This window comes from Prionailurus viverrinus, chromosome D1 (genome assembly GCF_022837055.1).
Source record: "Prionailurus viverrinus isolate Anna chromosome D1, UM_Priviv_1.0, whole genome shotgun sequence".
NCBI lineage: Eukaryota > Metazoa > Chordata > Mammalia > Carnivora > Felidae > Prionailurus > Prionailurus viverrinus.
In genome coordinates, this window is record NC_062570.1 from 56,513,258 (window position 1) to 56,529,984 (window position 16,727).

Sequence of the window (16,727 nt, forward strand, 5' to 3'; positions counted from 1 at the left end):
TTATGATGTGTTATGTAAACATTAGAAAATTGCTGCCAAAATCAAATTTCAATGAACCATCTGTCTAAGTAGGGTGAACATAGGCTGAATGTCACTGTTACCTTTATTTTGAACTGCATTTATTTTGGTTGCCTGCCTCCTGGGAAAATGTCCTTGATGATCTACCACTTTGAAAATTAAAAACAAATTTAGAAAATTTTCAAAATTAAGCCCAGACATTATCAAAATATAGAGTTAAGGCATTTAGTTAAGCCTCTGAGCCTGAGATTCATGCAAAGCTCCTGTGCCTTGCCAAATATGATTCTTTTAAGATGAACAGCAGGTCAAAGCTCTAAGCCATGTCTGGGGCTATTGGAGGGCTTTTTTAGTAATGTTGTAGTTGTTAAGATTTTGATAAGTCTAAATTCTGTACCTCTGGTTGCTGCTCTTTATAGTACAGAAAACCGGAAAACAGCTCATGTCCCTGTTTTGAGATCACTGGCTTCCAATCATTCTCTCCCACTGTCCAGAGAAAGGAAATAGCTTTCCAAAGGCTTTGAGAAACAGATAAACTTAAATCACTGTAGCTACAAAATTTATGAAGCTCTCACAAAAAAATGCTAAGCCTGAATAACAACTTCTAAAGCTCCCATACATTTCCTCACACAGAAATGTCACAAACTCAAAATGAGGAACATTCTTTAGAAAATGCAGGCAGTTTGAGAAGTTTCTTACCGCAGCAAAGAGAAGACATCATAAGAATTGCGAACACAGTTCTGATCCACCTGAAGAAGAATATTCTTCTGAGCAATTGAATATCCCTGAAAGACATTAATCAACAAATTAATGAAAGTAAAACAATAAAATATGTGTAAAAATTAATCTTAATGTCTGTCTTCTAAAAATTATGATTTAGAAACACCTCAGTAAATTCAAATTGTTATTTCAAAAAGTACAATTCCCATACTTAAAAGGTAAGTGAATTTAAAATAAGTATCTTCTAGTATTTTCCCACAGAAGTCATATTTCACATTAGATTGTGGTGAACTTCCCAGGGAAGTCCCAGAAGTCTTTTTAACATATTATGTGACTGAAGAAGAGTATTAACAATAATATTTCAAGTAATGTGTAGCCATCATATATAATGTTTTTATGGAGGAAAAAGCCATTCCAAATTCTAATTAGGAATACCAGAAACATTTCTACTTAGTGAAATAAAGGTGGTAGAAGAAAGGATGATTTCTAAAGAGAACACAGCAAAATTCCATAAGAAGAACAGAACAGGTACCTGTCACTTAAGAAATGCAAAGTAAATAGTAGTCAAGAAAAAGACTCTGCACCCAGACCACCTGGATTACAATTTAAGCCCTTAATACAGCAGCTCTGTAATCTTGAGCAAGGCACCTTAACTCTCTTAGTTTAACTTTGGTTTGTTTCTTCATTCATAGAAATTCTTCATTCATGGAAATGATAACATTATCTACCTCACCAACTCCTGTGGAAATTAAAAAAGTTAATATTTGTAAAGTGAAAAGTACGTAATAAGTACTATATAAATGTTTGCTACAATGCTAATATAAGCATTTTTTTAAAGTTACATTGCCAGAGACAGTAGAAGGTTATTAGGAGAATATGAACAACTTTATGCTAACAAATTTGACAACTCAGATGAATCAGATACCCTCTAGAAAAAATCAACATGCCAAAATGGAAATGAAACACCTGAACAATCCTGTATCTATTTTTTAAGTGAATAAATAATTGAAAAGCTTCCCACAAAAAAAGAAATCTAGGTACAAAAGGTTTCATTGATGAATTCTATCAAACATTTAAGAAATAACATCAATTTGGGGCTCCTGGGTGGCTCAGTCAGTTAAGCGTCTGACTCTTGGTTTTGGCTCAGATCATGATCTCAACAGTTCAAGAGTTAATGAGTTTGAGCCCTGTGTCAGGCTCCACAGGGAGTGTGGGGCCTACATGGGATTTTCTCTCTCTCTCTCTCTGTCTCTCTCTCTGTCTCTCTCTCTCTCTCTTTCTCACTCACTCACATGTATGTGTTCTCTCTCAAAATAAATAAACTTAAAAGAAATAACACCAACTTAACAAAAAAAATTAAAATAAAATAAAATACAGGAAAAGAGAACAATTTCCAACTTACAAGACCAGCATTACTGATACTAAAACTTGACAAAAACACATACACACACAATTATAGACCAATATCCCTCATGAACACAGACACAGAAATCCTTAGCAAAATATTAGCAAATTAAACCAATAATATAAAGATAAAACAATAACATGTCATTATTGACTGAATTTATTCTAAGAATGCAATACTGGTTTAGCACTTAAAAATTAATCAATTAGAAAAATACATGATAGGGGCGCCTGGGTGGCTCAGTCGGTTAAGTATCTGACTTCAGCTCAGGTCAGGATTTCATGGTCCTAAGTTCAAGTGCTGTGGTGGGCTCTGCGCTGACAGTTCAGAGCCTGGAGCCTGCTTCTGATTCTGTGTCTCCTTCTCTCTCTGCCCCTCCCCTGTTTGTGCTCTCTCTCTCTCTCTCTCAAAAAATGAATAAACGTTAAAAAAAAAAAAGAAAAAGAAAAATACATGATACAATTGTAAACCTATCTTGATGGCAAACAATTATAAAGATGTAACTTGTCACAATAACATAAAAGTGGGGGTACAGAGCTATTTGGAAGAAAAGTTTTTGTGTAATATTAAAACTAAATTGGTATTAATTTGAACTATGTGGTCATAAATTAAAATCCTGATTGTAATCCCCAGGGCAACCACTAGAAAATAACTAAAAGATACATTGTCTGAGAAATGAGAAAGAAATAAAAATGTTATATGAGAAAACATCTAACACAAAAGAAGGTAGTAATGGAGGAATAGAGAAACAAGATACAGGAAAACAAATAGAAAATCAGAAGTCCTTCTCTCTCTATAATTAATTAAGTGTAAATGTATTAAATGCTCCAATTAAAAAGCAGAGATTGGCAGAATGGATTTGGTTTTAATGATCCACAATATGATATCTACAAGAGTTGCACTTCATTTTTTTTCAAGTTTATTTATTTTTATTTTGAGTGAGAAAGTGTGAGCGGAGGAGGGGCAGAGAGAGGGGAGGGAGTGAGAATCCTAAGCAGGTTCTGCACTGTCAGGGCAGAGCCTGATGCGGGGCTTGAACCCAAGAACCATGAGAGCATGACTTGAGCCAAAACCAAGCGTCGGACGCTAGACTGATTGAGCCACCCAGGTGCCCCAACAGGAGTTGCACTTTAGAAACAAAAACACAAATAATAAAAAGGACAGAAAGATATTACATGTAAGCAATAACCAAAAGAGAGCTGGAGTGTCTATACTAATATCAGACAAATAGACTTTAAGACAAAAAATGTTATAAGAGACAACAACATTGTATAACGAAAAAAGGGTCGGGAAGATGTAATTATAAACATATATGTACCTAACAATATATAATAAAATATATGAAGCAAAAACTGACAAAACTAAGGTGAGAAATAGCTGGAGATGTCAACATCCCACTTTCAACAACAGATAGCACAGCCATACAAAAGATAAACAAGGAAACAGAAGACATGAATAATACTATAAATCAACTAGACCTAACGGACATATACAGATTATTCCACCTAACACAACCATATAGACATTCTTCTCAAGTGCATATGGAACATTCTCCAAGCTAGACCATATGTTCAGCCACAAAACAAGTCTCAGTAAATTATTAAAAACTGAAATCATACAAAGTATCTTATCTGACCACAACAGAATGAAACTAGAAATCAATAACAGAAGGAAATTTGGAAAATCCACAAACTGCAGAGTAAGCAACATACTCTTAAACAACCAGTGGGTCAAAGAACAAATCACAAGGAAAATTATTAAATACTTTGAGATGATTAAAAATGAAAATACAACATATCAAAATATACAGAATACAGTGAAAAAGTGCTGAGGGAAATTTACAGTGGTGAACATCTAGATTTTTTTAAAAAAGTAATAAAGGGCTCAAATCGATAACCTAAACTTCCACCTTAAAAAACTAGAAAAAGAACAAACTAAGCCCAAAATAAGGGAAAAAATAATAAATATTAGACCTGAGATCCAAATAGAGAATACAAAAACAATAGAGAAAATCAACAAAAGTTAGTTCTTTGAAAAGATCAACAAAATTGACAAACCTCAAGCTTAGACTAAGAGAACAAAAGAAGACTCAAAAGCACACTAAAGTCAGGAATGAAAATGGGAACATTACAAAGCTTATAGAAATAAAAAGTATTACAGAAGATGTGAACAACTGTATGCCAATAAATCAGATAACCTAGATAAAATGGAAATTGCAGAAACACAAAAACTCCCCCAAAATAGCTCAAGAAGAAATAGAAAATCTGAACAAACCTACAACAAGTTGTTAAGTTGTTGATTAGCTAAACTACTCCATGGAATTGCTACCTCAGCAACACATTTTGTTTGGTCATTTTGTTTGTTTGTGTGGTCAACACATTTTGTTTTGTTTGCAAGGACCTTAAACAGACTCTAGACCTCTAAGGGAAGCACGTGTCCTAACAAGCAGGCCACAGAGACACAAGTAAATGTAAGTTTGCTTACATGAATTAATGACAGGACTTGTGATCAATGATCTCTCCTGGTTCCCAGTGCCTGTATGCTTTAAGTGTCCCTTACCCATCAGGATAAAAATCTTGATGGAGTTCACAAAAACACTGCTCTTTTTATTTGAATGGACAAATCTAGCCCCAGGCCAGGAACTCCAAAGCACTCCACCCACAAACCCTACCTAATAAAGGTACTTTAACCCAGGTTCTGCCTCTCTCTGTACTCTGCCTTGACCTCTTGATGTGGCCCCTGATGGCATGTCCTGTAATTCCTCTAGGACCTGTGAGTAAAAAACTTTTCTGTTTCAACATCTCTTGTGATCTGTTACCAAACCATGGCTCACCAACCAGCACCTTGTGCTCCACCTAATAAATGTTAATTTAATGAAGTCATAACACAAAGAAGTTATGATCAGGAATCATAGAACTCCCAGCAAAGAAAAGCCCAGGACCACATGATTTGACTGGTGAATTCTACCAATCATTTAAAGAAAAAATAACACTGGAGCAACCTGGGTGGCTCAGTCAATTGAGTGTCCAACTCTTGATGTCAGCTCAGGTCATGGTCCTGTAGTTCATGGGACTAAGCCCCGCATTGGGCTCTGTGCTGACAGCAGAGCCTACTTGTGATTCTCTTCCTGCCCCTCCCACTGCTCGTGTGTGCTCACACTCTCCCGCTTTTTCAAAAATAAATAAAACTGAAAAAAAATTTTTTTAATAAAAAAGAACACCAACCCTTCTCAAAGTCTTCCAAAAAATGAAAGAAGAGGAAATACTTTTTACCTCATTCCATGAGGTCAGTACTATCCTGATACCAAAGCCAGATAATAACATCACAAGAAAATTATAGATTAATATCCCTGATGAATGAATATAGATGGAAAAAATTTCAACAAACTACTAACAAAGTTAATCCACCCATATATTAAAAAATTTAAACCATTTAGCCAACAATTCCACTTCTGGATATATACCCAAGAGAACTGAAAGCAAAGACTCAAAAAGGTATTTGTACATCCACGGTCAGAGGAGCATTATTCACAATAGTGAAGGAGTGGAAGCAACTCAAATGTCTATCAACAGATGAATAGATAAACAAAACATGGTACATTCATACAATGGAATATTATTTAGCCTTAAAAAGGAAAGAAATTTTGACTCATGCTATAATATAGATGACCCCTGAGGTGATTTATGTTTCCAGTAAAACAAGCCAATGACTGTATGATTCCATTAATGGGTATTTACGGTAGTCAAATTCACAGAAACAGAAAGTAGATGGGTGCGTGCCAGGGGCTTGGAGGAGGGAGAGATGGGGAGTTACTGCTTACTGGGTAGTTTTTCCGTTTTACAAGATGAAAAGAGTTCTGGAGATTGATGGTTGCACAACAATGTGAACATTCTTCATGCCACTAAACTATACATTTAAAATGGTTAATATGGTAAATTTAGTATTATGTGCATCCCACCACAATTTAAAAACATTTTTTTTTCGAAAAGGATTATATACCAGGAACAAGTGAGATTTATCTAAGGTATGTAAGGATGGTTCAATAAATGAAAATCAATGTGATACACCAAGTTACAGGACTCACACTTCCCAATTTTAAGACATAGTACAAAGCAACTACCCTCACTACCAAAATAGTGTGGCACTGGCATAAAGGTAGACATAAAAAGACCAAAGGAACAGAACTGAGAATCCATAAATCACCTCAAACAGCTGTGGTCAACTGATTTTAGACAAAGGACAAAGGTGCCAAGACTCACTGGAAAAAGAATAGTCTTTTCAATAAATGGCGCTGAAACAACTGGATAGCCACGTGCAAAGAGGATGACTTGGACCCATCGTTAACATCATATATAAAAATTAACTCAAAACAGATCAAAGACCTAATTGTAAGAGCTAAAACCATTAAACTATTAGAAGAAAACACAGGGTACATCTACATAACCTTAGATTTGACAATGGATTCTTACGTATGACACCAAACGCATAACCAACAAATGCAGTAATAGATAAATTGAGCTTCATCAAAATTAGCAACTTTGTGCATCAAAGGACACTATAAGAAAAGTAGAAAACAACAACCCACAAAATGGGAGAAAATATCTGCAAATCATATCTGATAAGGGTCTCACATCCAAGATACATAAAGAACTCTTTAACAACTCAATAGAAAGACCCACAATCCAATTAAAAAATGGCTAAAGGACTTAGAGACATTTCTCCAAAAAAGGTACACAAATAGCCACCAAGAACATGAAAAGATGTTCAACGTTATTAGTCACTTGAGAAAGGGGAATCAAAACCACAATGAGATACTACTTCATACCCACTAACATAAGTGAAAACAAACCAACAAATAAACAAGCAAAGTTAAAAAAAAATTTTTTTAAGTAATTTCTACTTCCAAAGGGGGCACTGAACCCAAGATCAAGAGTCATGTGCTCTACCAACGGAGCCAGCCAGGCACCCCAAAATTTTTCAATTAAAAAAAGAGGCCCCTTGGTGGCTGTCGGTTAAGCATCCGACTCTTGATTTCGGTTCAGGTTGTGATCTCATGGTTCATGAGCTCAAGTCCCACGTCTGGCTCCGCACTGATAGCTGATAGCACAGAGCCTGCTTGGGATTCTCTCTCCTTCTCTCTCCCTATCTACCTTTACTCTGCTTACATACGTGCATGTTCTCTCTCTCTCTCTCTCTCTCTCTCTCTCTCTCTCAAAACAAATAAATAAACTTAAGAAAGAAAAGAAGCGTGGGCAAGGATGTGGATAAATTAGAGCCCTCCTATATTGCCATATTGCCACTGGGAATGTAAAACGTTGGACACTGTAAAAAAGTTTAGCAGTTCCTCAAAAAGTCAAACACAGAATTACCCTATAACCTAGCCAGTCCACTCCTAGGTACATACCTAAAAGAAATGAAAACAGGTCCTCAAATACTTGTATACAAATGTTCATAGCAAAGTGTTCACAATAACCAAAAGGTAGAAATAACCAAAATATCCATCAGTGGGTGAATAAACAAATGGGGTATGTGTGTATAAATGGGGTATGTATATATATATATGTATATATATGTGTGTGTATATATATATATACATATATATATATATATATATAAAAGGATATTTCTTAGTCATTGAAATGAGAGAAGTATTAACACATGCTACACATCGATGCCCCTCAAAAGCCATAAGGCTAAGTGAAAGCGGCCAGACACAATTTTTTCTCATAAAAAATCATCCACACCTACTAACCTACAACTAAAAGCAATTCATTATAGCAGGAAAAGAGCATTCATATGAAAGCAAGGATCCTGGGTTTTAATCCACACTGCTTATCATGGAAGTGAAGAAAACAATTTAATTCCTCTAGTCCTCAGTTTCCTTAATTATAAAATGAAATGAAACTACTAGCAATAAAAACAATAATAAAAAATGACAGCAATACACATAAGAGTAACATTTATGAGCATTTACAGTATGTCAGGCAGTACTGTTTTCCAAGCTAATATTAGTAATTTAAATGTGAATATGTTAAGCATTAACATATTTTTCACACAACCCCGTGAAACAGGAACTATCATTATCCCCACTTTAAAGGTGAGGAAACTGAGATGCACAGAGGATTAAGTAGAAGAGCCATGCAGTCTGGCTCCACAGCCCATTTTCCTAACGACCATGCTACACTTGATCTCTAAGACCTTTCCAGTTCTAAAATTCTGGGTCGATGTACATTTAAGGCAACTTAAGGACACTATTAAACCCTTCTGCTTCAGCCACCACTTAGCAATTAACATTCTTAAAATATGCTAAGAGCCTTGTTCTGAATGACATCTAACTTCACCAGATGTGCGATCCTCACAGACCTCTGATGAAGGGTTATAATGGAAAGAAATGGCTCGTTTGTATCTGGTTATCTGTGTGAGATACTGCCAAGTGCCAAAGAGCCCAGAGGAGATTTACATGTCACTCAAAATTCTTCTGAAGCCAGGCCTAACAAAGCTTCTTCAAGGAAGGGAACAGGCACCAGTCTGGGTGAGGGCCTGCCTATTAAATTGTTCAAGAAAACGGATGATTAATGTCACATAGCCAGCGCGCAGGAGTAATTCCAGGCAGATGATCGGGTGTGTTTCTAGATCCGTGGTCAACAAACTTTGTCAACGGCCAGATAGTAAATATTTTAGGCGTTGCAAGCTCCATGTCATCTCTATGGCATATTCTTTGTTTTCTCCTTCGAATTCTTCACAAATGTAAAAACCTCTCTCAGCCCAGAGGCCATACAAAATCATGTGCCAGACTGTTGTTTGCTTACTTCTACAGTGGATCATTGGGTAAGTTACCTTTTAAAGTATGTTACTGTACCTTCTGACAGTTTTTAGTAGCTACTACAATCCCAAGACTATCCTGAACTCTATTAGAATTCTAAGTTATACCGAAATAATCCAGTTGACAGGCTTATGAAGCAAACAGTATTATACACACACTTATTTATTTCGGCGTTTACTGCACACCTAATGCAGGGTGTCAGGCGATCACGACCATCCTTATAGAAGGAGATAAGCCAGTACACTATGACGTATACAACCCAGTTAAGGTTCTAAGCGAAGTAAAAACTGCAAAGGTGCCAGAGGAAAGGTTAAACAAGAAATAGCTACGGGAGCTCTGATGTAGTAAAGATTCCATCTAGTAGGAGCAGAAACATCAAAGGCTGCAGGGGTGGCAGTAATTGAGATAGATTAAGAAGTATTAAAAAGCTGAATGGCAGTGAAGGAAAGTCCCACACAGACTGAACACCTTTAGCCAAAGCATGACAGTGGGAAAACATAAGCTGCATTCCGAGAAAATTAAGTAGTGGTCCAATTTGTTCAGCTTCAATGATGTGGAAATTACTTGGAACCCCGGAGAGGAAAATAGTGGGAAACAGGGCTAAATAAGTAGGTTGGGAGGGTCAGAGCAGAGAAAGCCTTGAATGCCATGCTAAAAAGTGAAGACAATCTCCAGGCGGTAAGGACTCAGGAAAGGTTTCTGACAGTGTAGCACAATGATCAGAGGTGCGTTTAAGGAAGGTTACTCTGGTAATGACAAATATGATGCGCTGGAGAAGGCAGAATGTCCAAACCCCAGTTACGAGGCCATTCTAAAAATCCACACATATGAGAGCTCAAACCATAAGAGAGAGAAGATAAAAGCACAGATAGAACTAAAAGTACTCTCCATACCACTGACTGGATCTGGGCTGATGGAGACACGGAAAGCAGGTCAGAGGTTTAGAAACGTCTAGCAGACAATGAGAAGTCACTCTATAAAGCCTTTAAGCAAAGGAATAAAAAATGAAAGCATGCCTTAGGAAGATTAATCAGGCAGTGGTGAATAAGGCAGAGTGGATATAAAGAGACCAGAGGTCAGAGGTCACCGGGGAACTACTACAGTAACCCAGCCTTATGGCGGTGCCAGTCTGAGCTTCGATCATGCATGGCAATGGAGCTGGAAAAGTAGCCACGGACAGGAGTCATTTCAAAGGACTCAAAAGAGTCTAGTGGCCAACGGAATAGAGTAGATTAAAAAAAAAACAAAAAACTGCCATACTTGAGGACTGCATAAATGGGAAAATAGTTAATAACGATGTGGAAAATTGGAAAGGAAAGCAAACCTGGAGAGAATAATGAAGAGTTCTGTTTTAAGTATGATAATTTGCAAATAGCAGGTATCTATGCAAAAATGGTCCGAAACTATTTAAACATAGAGAACTAGAATTGTGAGTGACAAGCCATACAAATGACGACAAGCAACCAGTGTACCCCCTTAGAACATATAACCATCTGCCACTACAGAAGCCTCATTCATAACAAATATTTACTGGATTACTACTAAATCCCAGGCTAACCACTAAGGATAAACGAGTAATGAAGACAGACAATGCCCCTGCCCTTACGTGCTCTACAGTCTAGTAAGAAAGAGAGATGAGCAAATGGGCAATCAGAAAACAACCAGGTAAGGGTCACTGATGAGGAAAATGAAATGCAAGGTGCTATAGGAGCATAAAGAGAGGTATCCAAACCGGACTTAGGGGTATAACACAGAAAACCTTTCTGTGGCGATGGGTTCTAAGCTATGGGTGGGGTGCTTAAAAATCAGGAACCATTTCACACGGCGAGACCTTTTAAGCCACTAATTACTCTAAAATGATTGAAATAAGAGAGGGACATGACCAGCATTTTAGAAAGATAAATCTGGCTGTAATCCAAGTAGCAGGAAAGTAGTTATTTAGCAGACACCATCAGTAGTGATTCAAAAAAGAGAGAGGGGGCCAGGATGACTCCCCTGTTCTGACTTGAGACAGTACATGGAGAGTGGTACCACTCACCAAACCAAGGAACACAACAGAAGTTTCTCAAGATGGGGAGAGGAACTGAGTCAGTTTGGGACTTGTAGAGTGTATGTGTCTCTGACACATCCAAGCCATTTGACACAAGGCTAGGTATATGGAAACACAGACTGGAGATGTGGGCTTGAGAGGATCTGAATCCAAATACGACATGTTCATAAGATGACAAAAGGCCCAAGTGGAAGCCTGAGGACAATAACTTAAAGGCCTCCACCAAAAGCCTTCCCCAGCAGAACCAACAGCATTCTATATGTTATTCTTAAAACTGTGAGCTTTGTACATAGTCCTTTTTCTGCTTACTTAGTTAGAATAAGAAATTATGGGGGCGCCTGAGTGGCTCAGTCGGTTAAGCGTCCGACTTCAGCTCAGGTCACGATCTCACGGTCCGTGAGTTCGAGCCCCGCGTCGGGCTCTGGGCTGATGGCTCAGAGCCTGGAGCCTGCTTCCAATTCTGCGTCTCCCTCTCTCTCTGCCCCTCCCCCGTTCATGCTCTGTCTCTCTCTGTCTCAAAAATAAATAAACGTTAAAAAAATTAAAAAAAAAAAAAAGAAATTATGATTGGCAAGGGGGAAAAAGCAATGGCTCATTCTGCTACTTGAGCGTATTTTCATATGCAATGGGTATTTGCAAAATATAGTATTTATTTGTACAACCTCTCTTAAAATAGCTACCTGATGAATCAACAGACAGCCTGTGTTCCTATGTGTTTATGTTCATTTGGACATTAATACGCTTTTAATTGTCAGCCAAGCTTAAACTGACAAAAATTGTGCAAGTATCTCTGTCAAGCACCTTCAAGCCTCAGGTACCTTCTACCTCTGGGCTCTGACGAAGCCCAGAAGCTGAGCTTTTAAGAAGGAAAGGCAATGGGGCGCCAGGGCGGCTCAGTCAGTTGAGCTTGAGCGTCCGACTTTGGCTCAGGTCATGATCTCGCGGTTTGTGAGTTTGAGCCCCACGCCGGGCTCTGTGCTGACAGCTCAGAGCCTGGAGCCTGCTCCGGATTCTGGGTCTCCCTCTCTCTCTCTACCCCTCCTCCACTCATGCTCTGTCTCTCTCTGTCTCAAAAATAAACATTTTTAAAAAATAAAAAAAATTTTTAAAAAAAAGGAAAGGCAAGACCTCTTCTGAGACACTAAACCAGAACTGAATATACGTGCTCCCCCGGATCTGGTCTAAGGTTTGAGGCCACAGAGGATGTGGTCCCTCAAAATACGAGAAGTAATGAGAAATAGGAAGAGTACTGTTAAGCAAAGGTATACAGATCCTGAAACTAAAATCAATCCCTTCACATCAATAGGGTAAAGAGATTCTTGTTCTTATTTTAGTGGCTTAAACAACCCTCAAAAAAGCATTACAGTCATAGTCCACACTCCACATATGAAGTGGACTAAATGCTATTAATGCTACTTCATGACAAGAGGACTGAAAGTGCCCTGCTAATGTAACCCAGGAGTATATTTCAGACTAGAGATAGGAACCATATGATCCCAGGAGGCTTTGTACACTCACAGAAAAATATTTACCAAGCAAAGTCTACACTAAGTCCTGAGACTAAAAAAGTGAGTAAAACACAACTTCAGTCAAAAGGAGCTTATGCCCAAAGAGGAGAAAAGATGCACACACAAATTACCGTAACTGTTATGGGACTAGAGAAGGCAGCAGTGGAATCCTGTTAAAGAGCATTAGCTGAGAGAGGGAGAGGGGGAAAAAAAGGATTCCCAGCTTTATAGAACAATTTAAACTGAAACTGACGATCAGAGGGGGGGATAAAAGGTCAAGAATGCCCTCACTACAAATCCAAGAGAGAAGAGTAAAAACAAGTTTTCAAAATTTTAAACAAAACCAAATTTTAAACTCTCTGAATCCCCCCAGCGAGGACAAGTCTGGAGTTCTGTTTCTGTTTACTTTTCAAGAATCTAAAACATCTATACAAAGAACCATGCCTGGCTTTGAATTTTCCAGTATTAAAATACTGAAAAGCTCAAAAATTGTGCTAAGAAGACAAGATCCTCCAAATTCGTAACAGGAAATATGGCATTTTCCCAGATTATTTTCTGGCTTCGGTGAAGAGAGAGAATGGGGACCACACTGCAGCAGCAGGATTTATAAATATGAATTACAGGATAAGATGATTTTCCAAACATCTGTCAAAAGTTCATTTGATCCACGGGAAAAGGGGAAAAAAAGACTCAAGAGAAGCCAAATATAGTGACTAATATGTGGACCTTTTACAGACTTCAGCGGGTTGATGGCCTCATGGGCATCACATGCCCGCTCAACAATAATAAACATACAAAGCCTACACAATAATGCACTTCATACCATCCAGAGCACTTTCCCATGTACCCGCTCATTTGACTCTCACAATGCACATAGCGGATACCTCTGGTTAAATGTAAAGACAGAGAGCCCTGGTATTTTAACATGCTATACATAGTGGGAAGATGTAGAGACGCCAGGTAGCCTCGTGCCTCGTGGTTAAAAGAAAACCACTGTTCTGCCACTTCCTACTTATATAGTCTTGGGTTAGTAGTTTCATGTTTTCTTCTAGGGTACTTTACGTATAAAATGAGAGTAATAACTACCTCACGGAGTTATTACCCAAGATTAAATAAAAACAAGTATGATAGCTAGTATAGTGATGAAAACTAGCAATGGTAGTTTTCAAAAGCTCTATAAATACCTGGTGCAACACTGTTACTAGGAGAGCACTTTTCCCCTGCATTTAAACTGCGCTCAGATACCTAGATGTTTTATAACAAAGCAGGCAGCTGTTGGAAACAGCCCCTGAAGGTTTATTCGCTCTTTGTTTCTTGTATGTTGTAATGGGGTGGGGGGGGGGGGAGCACAAGGAAAGTTGACTAAAATATGTGTAGAAATAAGCTATTTTTATAATTTTCCAACTTTTGCTTGATGATGTACTGAAAGACCTGGACAAAATTATACCATATCCCTTTCCCTGTTGTTAAAACATAGGCTATTTGGGACACTTAATCCCTAGTTCTGAACATTCTGCTTATGTATTGTGTGGGACGTGCTTTGGAACAAGTTAGTGTCCATTAATTTGACTAGCAAGAGGAAAGAGCCACCTTTTTACTTTCTCAGTTCTATGAAGTGAACTAAACGGAGGTCTCTTAACTGGGATTAGAATCAGGTTTTCTACTTTTCAAAACTATCATGTCCTTGAAAAATATAAATTAGGAGTTTTCATTTGTACAGGTCTCAAAACAGACCCTGAAACTTGCTATTGTCCCTAAATCTTCAATCTAGGCTTGACTATGTACGTCAGGTGACCAAGTCATGTGACTGTGTTTGTGAAATTAATCACCAAATTGCTATTTTCATCTCCTGAGAATTTCATTCAAAAAGATTTGGTCCTTTTTACTGGATTCCACTCCTGCTCTATTTTCCCATTACAATGAGAAAGCACTGCCATCTACTGGACTCTGAAGATATTGCTGCTATAGCTTTTAGTCCGAGAGAATTCTTACATTTCTACTGCTTTTTTGCACTTTGTCAATAATATAGCAGTTAGAGTTATTTTGACAGTATGAGTTACATAAAATAAAATTCCAGGAGTCGGGGGTCAGGGTAAAGTAGGATAGGAGACAGAAATAATACCACCCCCCCCCCCCCCCGCCCCATTATTGCTGATAGTCCTAAATACAACATGCATTCACCTACATTCATTAACAAACTTCTACTGAGCACCTACTATACTATACCCCAGGTACTGGCAAGGGACACAATGTTAACACGATAGGATTAGAGAGGTAATCTCCCTTATCATATGATAGAGTTTAGCACCTAGTGGGTAGTTTCCATTTATTATTGAATTCTATCATGTGCCAGGCTCATAATGTTCACGACCACCTTTCATCCCCAAACAATTATGATGAGGTAGAAATTGTTACCTTCATTTACAGAGGAGAAATTAAACTCAGAGGTGACTCAATTTTCCAAGATCTCTCTCATAGGTAAGTTAAACTAGGAATTAAACTCACAGCAATCTGACTCCAAAACCTGTATTCTTAACCACCAGATTACACTCATCCAGGTAGCTGTCAGCATCCTCCCCAAAACAAGAGGAGCTGACAAAAGGAAATTCAGGCAAAGATAGTCTTACATGTCTATGTTAAAGGCAAAACTCCTAAACTGAGAACTGAAGGTTTCCAGCTTATTGGAGAAGGAGCTGACCCAACAGCCTCTTATCCCCCCTGCTCCCCTAATTGCCATTCTGGCAGTTAAATCCATCTAGAAAACATCTCTTCAAGCCATCTAGCCTTATTCATCAACTTCCATCCGCTCCAACTTCAAGCTACAACAGTGTTCCTCTCTGGTTCTCCATAGTCCCCAAACATTAAAAAGGGCACCTCTACCTAAGGTGCTCTTCAAATTACTTATATTCTGCTCTAATTCACCTGTGTCATCTGCAAGACCCAAATAACTGACACCAAAAACAATTTTTCAAACTAATCCCTAAGATTTTCTGGTGTGTCCAATAGTTTCCAAACACACTCCTGGTAGTGAGACCGAACTGACTAATCCGTAATAAAATTGTATTGCACTTCATCAAAAGTCACCATTCTGTTTTGACCCTCCAAAGAATTATGTAGAATAAGAGCAAACAGCCCAGATCTTCTTTTAGGAAAGTCAATAATCTAGATTTAGAAAAGATGAATTGGGGTGGTTACAAAACAAGTTTTTGCTTTAGAAAGCATTTTACCTTAAGCCACACTAAACAAACTTACGATGATACTTAAAACAAGCTTCTATTTACACAGTGCTTTTTACACTATGTGTCAAGGCACAGCTGGACTAAACAAAACTCACAGAATTAGGAAAACCCTCTTACCTTATGTTCAAATGGAGCACCATAGTAGCCATCGTTCAGCCCAAAAATTATTTCATTCTGGTTGCGGGCATGAATCTATAAAAGAAGAAAAATACCCTATCAGTTCTTCTCATTCCAATTAAGTTTTAATATGATTGGAGCATGACAGTTAAAACAGGACCTGCTTCAATGCTGAAAAATAGGCTGACTAATCTAACAAGCCAGCAGAAAACAAATCACTTATCCTAAGACCAGAGAATCTATTGAGAGCCTCTTGCTTTAGTCAAAGGGCTCACAAAATCATCACATGAGATAACAGGCACCATCATTCACATATATTTTCCACAAATACTTCTTGAGATTGCTATGGAAAGGCTAGTTCTAAAACACAAGGGATCCAGAGACATACTGTATATTCTCTGATCTCAAAGAAAACACAATCCTAGTCCATAAGAGTGCTTTAAAAAAACATAAAGTCCTGAGGTGCCTGGGTGGCTCAGTTGATTGAGTGTCTGACTTTGGCTCAGGATCTCTCGGTCCATCAGTTTGAGCCCCACATCAGGTTCTATGCTGACAGCTCAGGGCCTGGAGCCTGCTTTGAGTTCTGTGTCTCCCTTTCTCTCTGCCCCTCCCCTGCTCGTGCTCTTTCTCTCAAAAGAATAAATAAACGTTAACACACACACACACACACACACACACACACACACACACACAAAGTCCTAGAAAAAAACATACAAGATTAATATTATTTTCTATTTTCAAAAAGACAGTTTAAAGATAATAATACCTAAGCTGTATCATCACTCTGGACCCTAGTTTCCTCAACTAGAAATGAATGAGTCAGATTATGCTCTGTTATATCACACTTCTG

At 38.0% G+C, this 16,727-nt stretch overlaps 1 protein-coding gene across 1 annotated transcript in view; it reads right to left on the minus strand.

Annotated features, from left to right (window-relative positions):
• UVRAG (UV radiation resistance associated) overlaps positions 1-16,727 on the minus strand; it is a 297,766-nt gene that overhangs the window by 216,168 nt on the left and 64,871 nt on the right. The window contains exons 5-6 of the mRNA XM_047877056.1: positions 15,878-15,952; positions 715-800 (exon numbers count right to left, since the gene is read on the minus strand). Coding sequence (XP_047733012.1) covers positions 715-800; positions 15,878-15,952 — 161 coding nt within the window. The remainder of the gene's footprint in view (positions 1-714; positions 801-15,877; positions 15,953-16,727) is intronic.